The sequence below is a fragment of the Bombus affinis genome, chromosome 8, assembly GCF_024516045.1.
Source record: "Bombus affinis isolate iyBomAffi1 chromosome 8, iyBomAffi1.2, whole genome shotgun sequence".
In the NCBI taxonomy this organism is placed as follows: Eukaryota; Metazoa; Arthropoda; class Insecta; order Hymenoptera; family Apidae; genus Bombus; species Bombus affinis.
In genome coordinates, this window is record NC_066351.1 from 12,533,859 (window position 1) to 12,549,367 (window position 15,509).

General features: G+C 35.6%; 3 protein-coding genes across 30 annotated transcripts in view; 1 reads left to right on the forward strand and 2 right to left on the reverse strand.

Annotated features, from left to right (window-relative positions):
• The window catches only part of LOC126919215 (F-BAR domain only protein 2), a 13,706-nt gene extending 4,946 nt beyond the window's left edge, over positions 1–8,760 (reverse strand). The window contains exons 1-11 of one of the 10 annotated variants that reach the window (XM_050728100.1): positions 8,477–8,759; positions 6,680–6,991; positions 5,925–6,182; positions 5,645–5,840; positions 5,256–5,576; positions 4,293–4,406; positions 3,523–3,573; positions 1,115–1,214; positions 466–727; positions 320–369; positions 105–247 (exon numbers count right to left, since the gene is read on the reverse strand). In XM_050728100.1, the coding sequence (XP_050584057.1) occupies positions 105–247; positions 320–369; positions 466–727; positions 1,115–1,214; positions 3,523–3,573; positions 4,293–4,406; positions 5,256–5,576; positions 5,645–5,840; positions 5,925–6,182; positions 6,680–6,991; positions 8,477–8,506 (1,837 nt within the window). In that variant the 5' untranslated portion in view covers positions 8,507–8,759. Of the gene's footprint in view, positions 1–104; positions 370–465; positions 728–1,114; positions 1,215–3,522; positions 3,574–4,292; positions 4,407–5,255; positions 5,577–5,644; positions 5,841–5,924; positions 6,183–6,679; positions 6,992–8,476 lie in introns of all 10 variants that reach the window. The other 9 variants (XM_050728104.1, XM_050728097.1, XM_050728096.1 and 6 more) reach the window with 9 other exon arrangements.
• Positions 1–15,509, reverse strand: part of LOC126919206 (integrin alpha-PS5-like) — a 132,058-nt gene that overhangs the window by 32,538 nt on the left and 84,011 nt on the right. The gene's annotated exons all lie outside the window — the stretch shown is intronic.
• The window catches only part of LOC126919211 (mucin-5AC-like), a 44,990-nt gene continuing 38,950 nt past the window's right edge, over positions 9,470–15,509 (forward strand). For 3 of the 19 annotated variants that reach the window (XM_050728071.1, XM_050728075.1, XM_050728081.1), the window contains exon 1: positions 9,480–9,947. In XM_050728071.1, coding sequence (XP_050584028.1) covers positions 9,819–9,947 — 129 coding nt within the window. In that variant the 5' untranslated portion in view covers positions 9,480–9,818. Of the gene's footprint in view, positions 9,948–15,509 lie in introns of all 19 variants that reach the window. The other 16 variants (XM_050728061.1, XM_050728077.1, XM_050728068.1 and 13 more) reach the window with 13 other exon arrangements.

Consider the following 15,509-nt stretch of genomic DNA (forward strand, 5'->3'; position numbering starts at 1 on the left):
CCTAAGTTCCCATAGTATACATATAACGACATGATACTTTTGACAAGACACAAAAAGCGTCCCGATAAGCTGAGAATGCGACAACGCGACTCCCGTAAACTCACCAGGGAATCGTGGGTGAGGATGTGTAGGTGGTGCGGATTGTGGCGGCTGTGGTTGAGGCGTCGGTGACAAAGACAGTGGCGGAGGACTTTGCAATGGCGCGTACGGATGACTACCAGTCGGCGTTGAGGCGCTCGATGGTGTACTGCTAGGATTGAACAAGTTTAGGCCAAGTAAATCCGAGCTTGGCTTACCTCCTAATTGCTGTGACACTGACTGAGACCTTTTCATATGATGATCTGAATCGTTATTTGATCCTCTGCGTCCCTGTTACGTAATCGGAACGATATCGTTGGAGAAAAAAGATCCTCTGAAAGTATTAACACCTAAGAAAGAAAAATCGAAGAGAAGTAAAGAACATACCGTCGGTGCAGGCGATAACGATAGATTTTCCACAGTCGCCCTGAGTTCGTCCACACTGGCGCTCATCGGTGCTCCGCCGTTGCTTAGTGGTTTTATTTCCACTCGAATCTTTCGTTCCCTCTCATCTTCGGAATCGGTATCTGAGCTAGAATAAAATCCTTTCTCATTCTCCCACGGCTCTGCTTTTGGTCTAATACAGAAACCATCCTCATCTACTTCCGGTGTCGGTGTTTCAGACTTTCTACTGTCATCCTTATCCTCCCTATTATATAGAATTAGCGTAGTTCAGTAGGATATACCCTCAAGTGTTCCAGCAGGCCCAGTGCATCATGTACACATGATAAAATCTCTTTCTTTTCTCTGTCTTTTATTTTACGTATCAGAAACTCAATTATTAATAATCGTGCGTTATTTTACATTGCAACATCATTGTGCTTTAGCGGTACTAACGTGCCAATAAAAATTGTAAAAGAAGAATAAAAAAAGAATAAAGGAGGTAGGCATAAGATCTAATTCTATGATCAAGCTTTTTGTATAAAAATGTTATTTGTGCTATAATGGTTTTAATATTGTCCAATGATAAATTTTTAAGCTCGATCATGGGATTGATCTCTGGTGCACTAGATCTGCTGAATGAGCATATACTGACAGGTCAGACTTTTCTTCTTTGTTGCTGCTCGTTTCCACAATATCCTTCTTCTTTTTCGCCTTCTTTTCCTTTCTTTTCTCTCTTCTGCTGCGAAGAAACCCTGTTGGTTGTGGACACACGGTATGTAGAGAACAAAGCAGCACTTAACTTTTCGTAGTAAATCTGAATACTCGATATCAAAAGTTCTCTTACAATGACATGTAGTATTTCTAACTTCTAATCATTATAATATTAAAAAAACGATAAAAATTATTCTCTTCTCTATAATATATAAGAATCAAGGAAACTCGTTTATTATTATGGAAACTAAATTGTACCTTTTAATCGCAGTTAGCGTCAAACGTTACATTTAGGTGCATAAATCGAGTCTAATAATAATATATTACTCTCGAGAGAAGCAATTTTTATCAAATAGTTATTTTGTTGATTAACTTAATTAATATGGCGTTACTCTTCTTAATACAGAGTAAAAGGAAATAATTATAAACTAATTGTAAGACTAATTGTAAGAAGCAGAAAGGAACTACGTTTGCGGTGTCAACGTATCTGTATCGAAAAAGATAATATCATTAATCGAGAAATTAATATAAAATTAATATCTCCGATTCAACGACAGATAGAAATCAATTTACTTTCCAAGTGTTTAAGGCATAGCGCAACGTGATTAAATATCTACAGGACAAACAAAATAATTGTCACCGGATCAACAAGTAGCAGATGCACTTTTCACGAGCTCTTTTTTGACAGCATTCTCTCTAATTATGCTGACATAAATTTCTGTGTCCACTACACTTATATTCTCTTACAACTTAATATTCGTTTTGAAACATCAACGATCTTTCAACAGAAAAACATATCAGCACATTCTAAAATCGACAAAATAGTTTTAATTGCTGCATTAAGTCATTAAAAATAATAGATAGGAGATACAGATAATAGCAAAAAAAGTATAGCACGTTACATTAGCAGAGGTATAAGAAAACCCATACACCATCACCATCAAATCATATACAGATCTGCAGACGTCCAATTTCTTCTTTTAAATTGTTTTTCTAACAATAATAACATATGTACTTCCTACGATATTAATGATAGGATATTCTTTTCTCGATTTTTCTCACAACAGTTAACCATATATAAGAGATTACGCAATTTCATCTCGTGTTTGTATATCTCTTGTATACCTCTCTACGAATCGGTAGAGCATACGATACACATGTTCTGCAAGCAAAGATGTTAACTATCGACATGCGAAGTTACGAATAAAGTGACGATAATTCGAAAATGAGATACGATAACTTCATATAAGAATTTTGAACCTTGTACATATTGATTAATCGTATTAACTTTAGCATTACGAACATTCAATTAAATAAAGAAAAAAAAAAGAAGTACAAGAGGGGAAAGAGATATCGTGATACAAAAGGAACATTTACAATAACTACATTGGACAATGATGCGGCTAATGAATATAAAAAGGGTTGCTTGCAGAATCACATTACGCTATATCATAAAAGATATCTGCACTTGGAAAATAAATACAAATTACAAGTGAGCCATGCAGTAACAGACTCATAAGAGGCTCACCTGAGGCCCCGTCAGTAGCCAACCCCACATTCGTATTTCAACTTTATTCAAATCCAACTCCCTTTATTTAATTAATTCTATGAGGACATGTGTTTGTTATAGAGGCAACAGAGAAAGTTTCAAAAATTAATTTACAATTGACCCGTTCAAGAATCGGCCTCGAGATGTTAGGTACTGATGGTTTTTTTTAAAGGAAATGGGAGATATCTATGAATCAATGTGTATGACATGAAAATTGCTACCATTCTATTAATACACCATAGATAGTTTCAATTTCAGAAACTTTCCAAAATGCACAATTCTTCTTAACTCTAACTTTTATGTTAAATTAATAATGTCTTTTTTATCAAGGAAGAGTGAGCATATAATATAAACAAAAATTTCACAATGAGCCGTGTTGATAGAAGAACCCCTTGATATAAGTTTACATAAAAGATTGTTAGAAAAACAATTTATGTAAGTAACACTTTATGAAAAAAAAAAAAACAAAAAAACAAAATATTAAGTTGCCTGATTAGATTACCATGTAATTCTAGAACTAAAGCCTATTGTCTAAGCAAGCTTGTTTCAGTGTTAGTCAAACAAGAACAAAAAATATTTCTTCCCTTTAGTGTCTGAGATGTATCTACAAATATAAGACCATTTATATTGACTGAAGAAATATTTTAAATGTGCTTTCAAAGCTAAGAATAAATTAATGTTAGATATGTATCCTTCTAATTATCTGTGAATTAGCAGTATATCACCAGTTATTATCTTACAATATGTCTCTATGCACGTAACATTAATTTAGTGTGCTTGAACAATGTTAGTATACGTACACTGCTGATCTAAAAGAGTGCAGAGTGGAGGAACCATAATACACGTTACCACTGTAAGTCACCAGATATTTTATTTAACCACATATCCTGTATGACAATAGGATTATATTGGAAGAACTATGGTAATAAAACTGTTACCAAATACCATAGATAGAGAACAACCAATAGAGCAAGATAAAGATAAAGGTGTGTGAAAGGAGTGCTTCGTTAAAATTGGTCTTTTAAAATTTTATACAAATATATCTCTGTTAATTTCAACTGAACACAATCACTTATTTATGTTATATTTTAATTATATTTTATATAGTTTTTAGTTATATTTAGTTATATTTTAATTATATGATGGATCTTGATATTATCATTATAATTAATTATATTTAAATAGTGCTTAAAAAAATCGATCAAATACTTATAAAAAAGAACAATTAGATATAATTAGTAACAATGCAAACATTTAGAATACACTAGCAAAATTTGGAAAGATTTGTAAATTTTAATGAATATTGACATTTTCTTAAATAATTTTTAATAAAGTTTTGAAAAAATGTTATAGAAAGCTGCAGAAATTTACTAATGATAAACCCTCACCTGAAATGCTTTGATCTAACTACCAAAGAAAGCAACATTTTCATACAGATCTCTTGTATGTGTATGTGTAAAACAGTACCTATACTGTGGTGTGTAAAATAGTACCAATATTCTAGTAATTACATTAAAATGCGAGTAATGGATATGGCAAGGGTATAGGTAATGACAATGTAAGCAGTTACATTTAGATCCTCTGAGAGGGTTCCTGGAGATGCTGGGAGGTGGAACAGCAGGAGGCAGGTTGTTCCCCTGAGGAGTTGCAGGTGCCGAACCAGACCCTGCTTGCTTCTGTTTGTCTGAAACAACACTCATTGCTTATATCTTTCAATGATCTGTGACTCCAATGGCCCTTTTTTCTTCATCTTGCTATTTTCATACTTATATCTATTAAAATTTAATTACACTATGCACTTTCAGTGGCATCAATAGCACTCCAGAGGGATGTTAGTTTAAGTGATATCATTTTATCATCAGATTTGTATTAAAAAGAATTTGATAATTTTGTAATAAAAACTATAAGTATATAAAGTGAAATGAGTATCGATTATATTTTAATTATAAGTTATTTTTATTTAATAATTAATTTAATTATTAATTTGATTTAATTATAATTAGTAAATTCATTCACTTATAAATTCAATATTTATGCTAAAGAAAAAGAAAAAGAATACATTTATAAACCCCCTGGAATACATGATAACTTGCAATGTCATCCTCCACCTATTGTTAGATTATAACGCGCAAGCATTGTAACACAACCACATAAGCATAAGTCAATAAAGTTGTTTCGCATATGCCTATATGCCATTAATTAAATTTGTGATTCAGTGCTAAAAAATAAATTGGTCAAGTGTATGTATGTGAATAAAATAATAAAATAGTATTGATGTGATAAATAAAAAACTGCAAAACACATCTACCAAGACATAATGTGTGAGTGGAAAAATCAATTTCACGTATTTTTAAATAACTTAAATTTTAACAATTTTATTAGTTATAAAATTTGTTATAATTGATATTGATTATGTTAAAGTATGATACTTTGTAATAATAACCAAAAGTTACATTACATCAAGGTAGATAAAAACTATTGCAATTAAAATAGAATGAGGTTTTGTACATTCTATTCAACTTTAAGAACCTACCCTGGGAGTTGGACATGAACAGGTTGAGTAGCGAGGTAGTACGCCGGGAAGCCTTGGTGGCTTGTGCATGTGACAATTCTCTGTCTCTTTCATTCAGATTTTCATTTGTTTTTTCTTGTACCGTCCCCTTTTCCTCATCCACCTGACAACCCTCCCCTTTTAATCCCCGATCGTTTTTTGAACTGTGAATGTTACCAGCAACGCCTGTTTCTCCATTAGCTCCTTTTGATGTTTCCTTAGGTGTCTCAACATTGCTTTCCAACTGAGAATGACTGGTCATTTCTCCTAAACCTGTTATGATCTCTTCATATTCGAATGTACCTGATTTATGAGAAAATGATTTATGTACTAAATACTAAACTCTGTCCATATATTACAAAGATTTTTACCTGGTTTCTCAAAACCTGTATATTTGCTTTGTACAAATTGCTCTAATAATTTGTCCACTGTCATGTCTGAACATTGTCGTTTAAAATCAATATGAACTTGACCAACTTGTTCATGATTTGACTGCAAAACATCAGCATAGATGTTTAAAAATTCCTTCATATGCTTTAAGTGTGTTTCCTCTACATATTGGAATCGCTTAATAAGGAAAGAATAGATTCATTAGTATTATGCCAATTTTCATAGAAAATTTCATTTAAGAGTGATAAGTTAGAAAAGTACCCTGCATGTTTGAGTCATTTTGGTTTGAAAATCATTTCTTATGCCCATATATTTATCAACCAAAGTTTTATAATCGTCCTGTGCTTTTTTAAACTTAATTTCTGCTTTTTCTAATTCTTTTTGGCTCGCATTGTCTTTCCGCAATTTTTCTAATTCAAGACCCTTTTGCATACGCATATCTTTTGCCTTATGTAATGTCACAGTAATATTCTGTATACTTTGCACAACTTCCAAGGTAGATGACTCTTCTTCTTTTACCTACATATTATTTGTTTTGTTTACATATATGTTTTTTTATAATATAAATATAACCAAGTATCAAAATCAACTACAAAGTAATATGTTAATTAATTAGCTATTTCAAATAATTGCTTATCAGTGTTATTTGATAAACATTATCTTTATATCTTTACAAACACTACTGTCTGAGAGAACCTAGTGACCTGACTGTGGGCGGATACTGATAGGGTACAAAATATACAAAATGATTCATACTTCAATATGATAAATAGTTACAATAAGTGCAACAAATAAAAGAACATGTTGCAACATAAAAGAAGCTTTAATTGTTAATATAAAACAGTGAAATTTATTGTAAATATCTTTTCTATATATTACTAGAATAATCCATACTATATTACTTACTAATATGCTTAGCAATTTTAACACATTCTATATAAACAATTATTTGCAGAAAATATCTAAAACTTTGACTTATCTCTATATAAGAAAATTAAGAAGAGAAAGTTACATACAGCCTTGTGTTTCTTATGTAATTCATCTGTATATTTTGATACATCTTTTATTAGTTCAGTGACCCTTTGGGCCATTTGCAAGTGCAAACCAGCAAGTTTTTCTGCTGCTCCTCTTAAGGCAGCCCAAACAGGTGCAAATGTTCCTTGCGTACTACTGCTACTGCCAGCTTGTTTAGCTAGCTTACTCAGAACCTTATAATTATTTTCTTCTATGGTTGATCGTTCTTTCAGAAACTCAGCCAACTCCTTGCTTGCAACTGCACCATGCTTCATGTTATGATATAACACGTCATATCCATTATTCTTTTCGCCCTTGAATTACAGAAAAATGTTCTTTTTGTCTAAATACTTTCTATCACATTTACATTACATTCACAATGTATTATTCTATATATCAATACATTTGCATTTCTTACTTCTAATACATATTAATGAATGCTTAAGAACTACTTACTGATATGTTACTAGGATCAAAATTTTTTTATTAATAGAAAATATATTTCATTTGCAATTAAAGTATCATGCCTAAAAGACATATACTAAAGCTATACTTAAGACCACTTAGCCACTTAACACTTGAACCCTGATCATGCTGTAAACTCACACAGAGTAGAACACTTGAGTAACGTCGCTACAATAAGCTGTCATTACATATTATTACTCTTATCATCCTATTGTACATATTACTTGTCACTCATGACACATAGCATAAATTTTTATTGCAAATTTTATTAGTACAGAATAACAAAATTTTGTAAATTCTGTTTTAGTTAAATTAATAGACTATAACTCTTTTTCTATAGATTTTGTAATATTTTTCAATAGAAGATAAGCGAAGGAGGCAAGATTAATAAAAATTCCTTTTATTTTATAAATTCTTAAATACTATAATAAAACATTAGCTCCATAAAAAATAAATGAATCATTATAGCCTTTTTTTATAAAATTTGATATTTGAGTCATCATAATAATATCCTACATATAATAATCTTCAATAGATAAAATTTTAAGGGAAATGAAAGGAAGTGGTAGCTATCTTATCTGTACCATGCTTCTGTCAGGAAAACAATGTCAAATCCTCCAAAAAAATTTATAAAACTAAGGCCCTTAATACAAAATTATTAGAAACATTTAAGTCTTTATGTCGCCAAAATTTGTTAAAGCATAAAAAAAATGCAAATTTCCAGTAATTCTTGTCTACAAAGAGAAATTTTCATTTAGTAGAGATCTGTGTTGCAATCACCTTAAAACAAAAATATACAAAATTTATATCGAAATATGTAAAATTATACAATAGGAAAATATAATTAATAATACAAGTTATGACAAAAGATCTTAGAACTTTTAAACAAACCTAACAATTTCACTTTCTTCTGCATTTAAACTATAAACATGCATAGAAAACGCAATACATATGTCAACGTGCGATCATTTTTCCATAGGTCATGGAGATGATAGGAGAACGAGATGACAAGGAGGTGAAATGAATAACCTTGTATTCGCGGAAAAGTATAAAGACAAATGTGCCGCGTAAAAGAGAAAAGGAGAAGAACGAGGATGATTATAGTACGGTGGAAGAAAGACAGAAAAGAAGATTTCGTTAGGTGAAACACGATAATATTTAGACGAAAACAAAAAATGTAACGGTAGCGTGACGTAGGGACAGTCACGAGAAGAGTTTGTTAAGAGTTCTTACGCAGGATAAGACAAAAAGGGAAAGAAAGAGGGTTTCTCTCCGTACCTAACCTAAATCTAACGAGGATGACATTCTGGGATAACAAGCGAAAAGACACTCACCCAAAAGTAGTCGGCGAAATCCACAGTCATGTTGGAACCGCGATCAGACCATCATAATTTATCTTCTGATATATCAGGCCGAACTGCACCGTTAATAACGAATCATTGACACACACACATGCACACACTGAGGACTACACGATGCAATATCCGAACCGTACAACAGATACGACGAGACGTAACTCAATTTACGACAAACTAACGTAACGTTTCGTGCTCGAACGTTTCGAGCAGAACGAGCGCGCTCGACCGCGGAGACACAGGTCAACTTATTTCAACTATCTCCGTTGCACGTTACTCGTTTCCCTTCCTCTCCTTTTGATAAATACCGTATAGCGCCATCTTACTAAACACAGGCAAAGCTAGTAACTAAAACCAAAACAGTTGGTAAAAGTACTTTCATCCTCCGCATTTAGCACTGTGTATTATTGTTAAAAAAATCACAATTTACAATCAGTGTTGATACATAATTGTACAATGATCGTATTCCGATTGAAATTTCATATCTTTTGCTTCCTTTCAAGTATTACAAAACAATTACTTTTAACAGAGATTTTATTTTTGACTTTCATGTAATATAAATTAAAAATAATTATTACTATGAGCTGAATTATAAACATTTCAAGAGATTCCGATACAATTCTCAAAATAAAAAGTGAACGCAAGAAATCGTATTTTCTTTTAGACCGCTATTAACGAATTCAGAGTCAATTGTTTATTGCCAACAGTGGAACCAAAAATTAATTAACGCTTATCATAAAACAAATACTATACATATGTAAGTATGTACATATTTCTTTCATCCTTTTTTAAAACCATTCGTATCATGTAGTTATATGATTTACCACTTTCGAACAGCGGCGCTACTAAATGTCCAGGGCCGAGCATTTTTTTGGTATCTAACAAACATCCCCCACATTTTTTTTTAGATTTTATTATTTTCAAAAGGCGCCTAAACATCGGACACTCGCGATCGCATGAAATAACCACGGCATCAAATTCAATGATTGGTTAGAGTGTAATGAATAAAAAAAAGGCATTGGAGATAACAGGTTGTAGGTGAATTTTGAAAATTCGAAAGGGGCGGTTGTTACGATGTAAGGTCGGAAGACGGGAGGCGTGGCCTCGAATAATCAGCTCAGGGTAGTCCAGTGTCCTTGCGCATATCCAGTAGCTATACGTACACATGTACTATCGCTCACGTGTGCATCCTATACACGGAGAAGAGAGAAGTTTCGAGCATTATCAATCACTTTCGTCGGTGGACCGAACGGTGGATCTGTTCTCGACGGTCGTCGGCAGGTAAAACGACCCAATTTCCGTGGACTCGAAGATTACGGCGATGCCCGCGAACAAGGGAAACCTGTCGACGCCTCATAAAGAAAAGCCCGGAAACGGCTTGACCACGGGTGCCTCCAAAAAGAAGAAACGCTGCACCGTTAAGCATAAAAGACATTGCAAGCAATATCTGGTGAGTGAGCGAAACGAAACGTTAATTCCTTGCGAAATGAACGGCCATATTGCGATTGAGTCGGGAGCGACACGAGCGTCTTCGATATGAAATATTTCGTACCTACGCTAAATCTCGATACTAATACGATCGAACCCTTACAAGTATTACAATTAATTTCGATGTTCGATTATATTTCTTTCTACTATATTTTGTTTATCTCTACGAACGAAATATAAGCGTAAAATTGGAAAAGTCGCAATGGTAGAGTAGGTTATGTGGCGTAGCTGTCTCGAGTCGAAACACATAGAGTTTGTTCACCTTTACTGATGCATGGTCGAAGTGTTATGAGTTGCAAGTTGCAACGATCGATCGGTACGAGCATGCTTTGGTGCCGGTCACGATGCAATTTTCATTTCAAGTTCCTCCTGTGATTTAATGCCAAGCCGAAACGATCGAGTAATTTACATATTTCCCTGGCGTTCTTCAAACTTATACGTGCGATATTCGGATTTTTCTCTTCTATGGATGCGATAAATTATTCATCCGGCACGACGGTGTATTTGGTAAATGCTTATCTCGTACCGATTCGTTTTCTTTGTCTTTCTTATTCTTTCTACTTAAATATCGTATTTTTATCAGTACGTTGCATTTTTAACTCGTACATATATAAATTTGATTTAGGTATTATCTGCAAAATGTTCTCATTAGTTTGTCTTTTTTAGTACTTTTTATATGATATAAACTATTTACTTTTTTTATACTTTGTCTTTTGTAAAGAAACTGAACGATACCATGATACCTTCCATTATCATTGGTAACACTCGAATTGGTACGTGATAAAATTTCCTTGAAAGAAGAAGGATGGCTATCGGTCTCTATCCGCATTTTCGGTTCAATCCGCAATCACGAGGGATTTCACACGATGTATTGCTCCGCGAACACGAATTTCGGCGAATATCGAAAGAGTAAACTTTTCAAAATCCTACTGTATAATGTGACAATATATAAAAATAACCTTTCTTAAAATATATCAGTTGAATGTTTTATTTTTTCACGGGCCTTGCATTTGTATACCCTTTACCTCTCCTATCCTTTGAACAGTCGAATTGGTTCTACCCTTTTAGCACCTATACAATCCTTCCTTTACATGTTATACAGATTAAACACGTTCCAAGTTTGCGTGGCCCCATTGCTACTAACTACGAGAGGGTCATTATGCCGTATACATCCGCAGAGATCTAGACACACGGATAGAATAAGCGTTCCAACATGTAAGATAGAAGACACGAAATCGTCGAATTATTTCATTAGGCTAAATTTGAAAGAACCGGCCCGGTTAGGTATCTGTAATAAGAAACTCGACGATTCGTGTCAAACAACGTGTATATAATATTATAGACTAGCGATAGGCCTGCCGTGTATTAGAAACTTAGGAAGCACGTATTGATTTCTAAGAATGCCAAGAAAAAGAGGTTGGTGCTGATTCGGCGAGAACAAAAGACGACACCAATTCCACTTCTGCAGTCCACTTGAACCACTTGCTATTATGTCTTGTAGGTGTAGAAGTTGGCAAAGCCGTATTGGCTTACCTACATATGTGAACAAATTCCGGAGACACCTTATTTTTCTAATTTCACCGAATACTAAAAATTAATCTCGTGCCTGATTAACGACCCGATCGTCGAGAATTCGATCGACCAATGGAATAAATTATAAACGTCTATGTGCGATTGACATTTGCTATTGTGATTGATGACGGACGAAAAAGGAGGGAAGGGAGAGAGAATGGTTAAAGCATCGCAAATAAATTTACGGCATATGGCGTACTGCTATTTTTTCCTTTTTTCTTTTTTCTATTTCACACCAACGTGCATTGGATGCGATGTAATTCATGCAATTCGAGCAGGTGCCGTACGTGCGACCGAACGTGGATGCAGTGAACGGAAGCGGAAGTCGAGCGTAACTTATCATCGGCAAGCGCAGGGTACTCGCGTGTATATATATGTGCTGCTGGGTCACGTTCAACGTTATGCTTTAGTGAACTTTGCGTGTCGACCAAACGTTTCTTCTATTCTCCGACCGGCACCCCTGTTAAAGGCTGTCACCCACTTAACAGCACAGCGCATGAACAACATGAAATTAACATCAACGTACATCGCGTTCTGTACTTGAACGTCAGACTAACCCAAATCCATCTTTTTTTTTTTTTTTTTTTTTTTTCCGAAATTTATATACATTAACTCATTGATCTTCCTTTACTTTCATCGAAACTATGGTAGAGATCTATTTACATTACGTTGTAAATAAAGAAAATCTATCGAAATAAACAAGTGTATCTTAAGCATGTTATTGCTTCTAGAGCTACCGTAAATTTAAGTCGTTTCGTTTCTCGGCAATAACTATATTCTAAATAAGTCGATTCGAATTAATATTGTTTAGACGTAAGATCGATATTAGTAGAAACGCTTCCTAAATTATTTTACATTTTATCGTGCTCTTCGTTGCATCTTGAAGCTCGGAGTGATATTAAAATTTGCTAGTTGGTCGTGGCAGAGACGTCTCGGAGGAAGTTTATCCGAAGGATTTTATCAACTCCCCTAGTTGATCGGCGATAAATTTGCAAAATAAGCGTACACCGGTACGATACTTGGCTAAAGATTTTAATTAACCCACTTGCGGCTGCATAGACGCTGCCTCTAGGCTCGGCTCATTTTTAACGAGCCGTGGTGATTACCGGTGGTAGGATTCTCGCGGAGGAGAATTAAATCGAGCCGTCGACGTGCTCTTTGTTGGATATCATAATGTCCTATAATTTCATTATTTTTCCTGCTCCCCCATCCGTCTGAAATTTCCCGGGATGAAAAAACATCGCGCTTCCGGTATCGTGCGCGTCTCCTCGTCTCCTTTTAATTAACCACGAAAATTAGGCCGGTTACCTGCTTAGGATGGGAACTTTAGGAAACAACAATGCGAGGCTGTGCTCCACGCGAAAGCATTTTTTTGCTTTCTTTCTTATTCTCTTTTCCCTTTTTTCCCACTTTTTTTTTCTCACAAAACAATTTTCCTCCTTCGGTATATTTCTGCTGCGTTGTCAAGGACACTGGATGTACTCCCTTTTTTCTCTTTTCTTTTCCTTCCTTTCTTTCCCTATTCAGCGCAATTACAGTAATTAGCCACGATCAGTCGGCTGTTCGCGTGACGATCAAACGGATACAAAGATCGGATAATCCTTTTGCTATATCGCGTCATAGCCGAACAACAAGCGTAGACGTAAATGGAACGATTAGAACATCGTTTCCTTCGTGACAATTTTTAGATTCTAAGGAGCAGAAACGAAACGCCAAGTACCTAATTGTCTCTAAAAAGTATCCAATTGTTTCGAGCAACGTGCGCGGATTATCTCTTTGCTGAGAAAGGAAGGATAGAATGAGAAGCAAACTGCTCGAGATTCATATACATTTTTCCCGAGGAAAATAATTTTGACGATAACAGAAACGATCAACGCTGTATCTGACAACTGCAGCCCCCGCCGTTAGAGTTTAAATCTTCGTCTCTACATGGAGTTCAATTTTAGGCACACACAGCCTTAAGAACACGTAGGAAGTTGAAAAACTCGTGCCCGCATACGCGATTCACCAGTACCTGTATTCCATAGTCGCAAGTAGATGGTGGTACGTACGTACACGTGCGAATATAAAAATCAACATTTTATTCTGTAGCTTGCACGCTATACGATGCGGCCGCGTGGAACTAAATATATTAATACCGCAGGTAAGTATAAATTTCGCGTGTCGGCCGTACGTACTTACTTTTCTCTCTCGATCATGTCTGCAGAAATTTCGCGATAATTGCGTATCGTTAATTCTTCGATCTATGACCGTACACTCGTGCATTTCGAATCAAAGATTCTCAATGTTCAGGATCCAGTAGAAATAACAGATATTCGATATTCCGCGAGAATGTAGGATTAAAACGGCGAGTGCGATCAATTCGAGGCACTTGTAAGTTTCATCAGCAGTTGAAATCGTTGATTTCATGGAATTGCTAAAATTACTGGAGAATCTAATGAAAATGTGATTGGAATAGTCGAGTGCGAACGGTTAATTCTTAGTCCTTACTTTATCTACTTTTTTCTTTTAAAGCTTTGCTCTTTAACAATTTCCATCCACTTCGCGTGGCTGCGGCCGAGCCGCAGCTCGAATTAATTACGGAGCAATTCGACGTCTCAAAGAAACCGATCGAAGGATAGATAAGAGTACACGTAGACGCGCTAACCGTGAAAATTCGTCAGCCAATTATCGTTGGTTCAAATTTTGTACTTACCAATTTGACGATTCTACGAAATTACTATCTACTCTATGAACGCGTCGAATCGAATTCTATCGGCGTGGCACGCACTTGCAAAATTAGAATAATTAGCTACTAAATAAAGGTAGAGTAAAAGTATAAATTAAATTCAATTCGTACTTTGCTTAAACGAACGCTCGGATTGCTTCTTCCGAATACAATTTGAGACGCGTTAACCCTCTATCGGCCTTCTGCACGATTGATCCAAGATTCACGGCAGGAAGAAGGATACGCTTCCTTCGAGAGACAGACGAGACATTTCCATTTGCAGTTCTGCATTCGCGAGTACGAGTATACTGCGACGTATAAGAAAGGATCTACCGAGAGGTTTTTTTGAGCCGACGTCTAGCATTCTGCGTCTGGTTATCGAAGATGATGAAATTCAGGATTATTTAGGTCATGGATATGTTATTTAACGCACACGAAGGAATATCTACGTGACGGAGAATATCGCTGGGAAAGAGAGTCCGGGTCGATGGAAACGTGCTACTCGGGAATGGTTGGCAGGCGTGTCCCTCCCGCCAACGAAAATAAGTGTTTCACGGCTAAACAGGATATATTACGTGGTGTTACGTAACGATCATCCCTTCAAGAGATAAGTCGAATCGTATCTACGTGTGATGTTGGCAATGTTTGCGGAGCTGTAGTTTCTCAAGGTTGAAACGATATCTAGAAGTCGATTAGGTATGATTGATGCACAGGTAATGGCCACGATGGACTGGAGTCGAGTCGGGATCGGAATAGAAAATTCTACGTGGTAATACACAATCGTAGCGCAAGATCTCGCAAAAGGATACCGGTACTCGTTCTCCGTCGTTCTTTCATATTATTTTGCCTCGGAGCGCACGATACTTATTTCTATCTTTTGAACAGAATCTGCCAGGGTTTCTTCGGATCGCGCCTAATAATCTTATCGGTTTAGATCTTTCCCGCAGCCATAAACCCGTTGTTCCTTATTCAAACAATACGCGATAGTCGGCTGAATCAGTCGGCTGAAGCCAGACACGGCTGTACACTGGCGGACACAATATCGAAAACGATCCGCGGATCGCGGCGAATCCCTCGAGCGTGTCTCGCCCCTTTTCAATTCGCGCATCGGCCGAACCATTATTCGTCTATTCGAACAATCAGCGTCCCCCTCGTAACCCATATCCCCGGCTGCGTGTCCAAAACTTACCGTACGAATTTCAACCGCGCCTGTTCTCTCCATTGTCTTTCACCCGTTAAAAAATC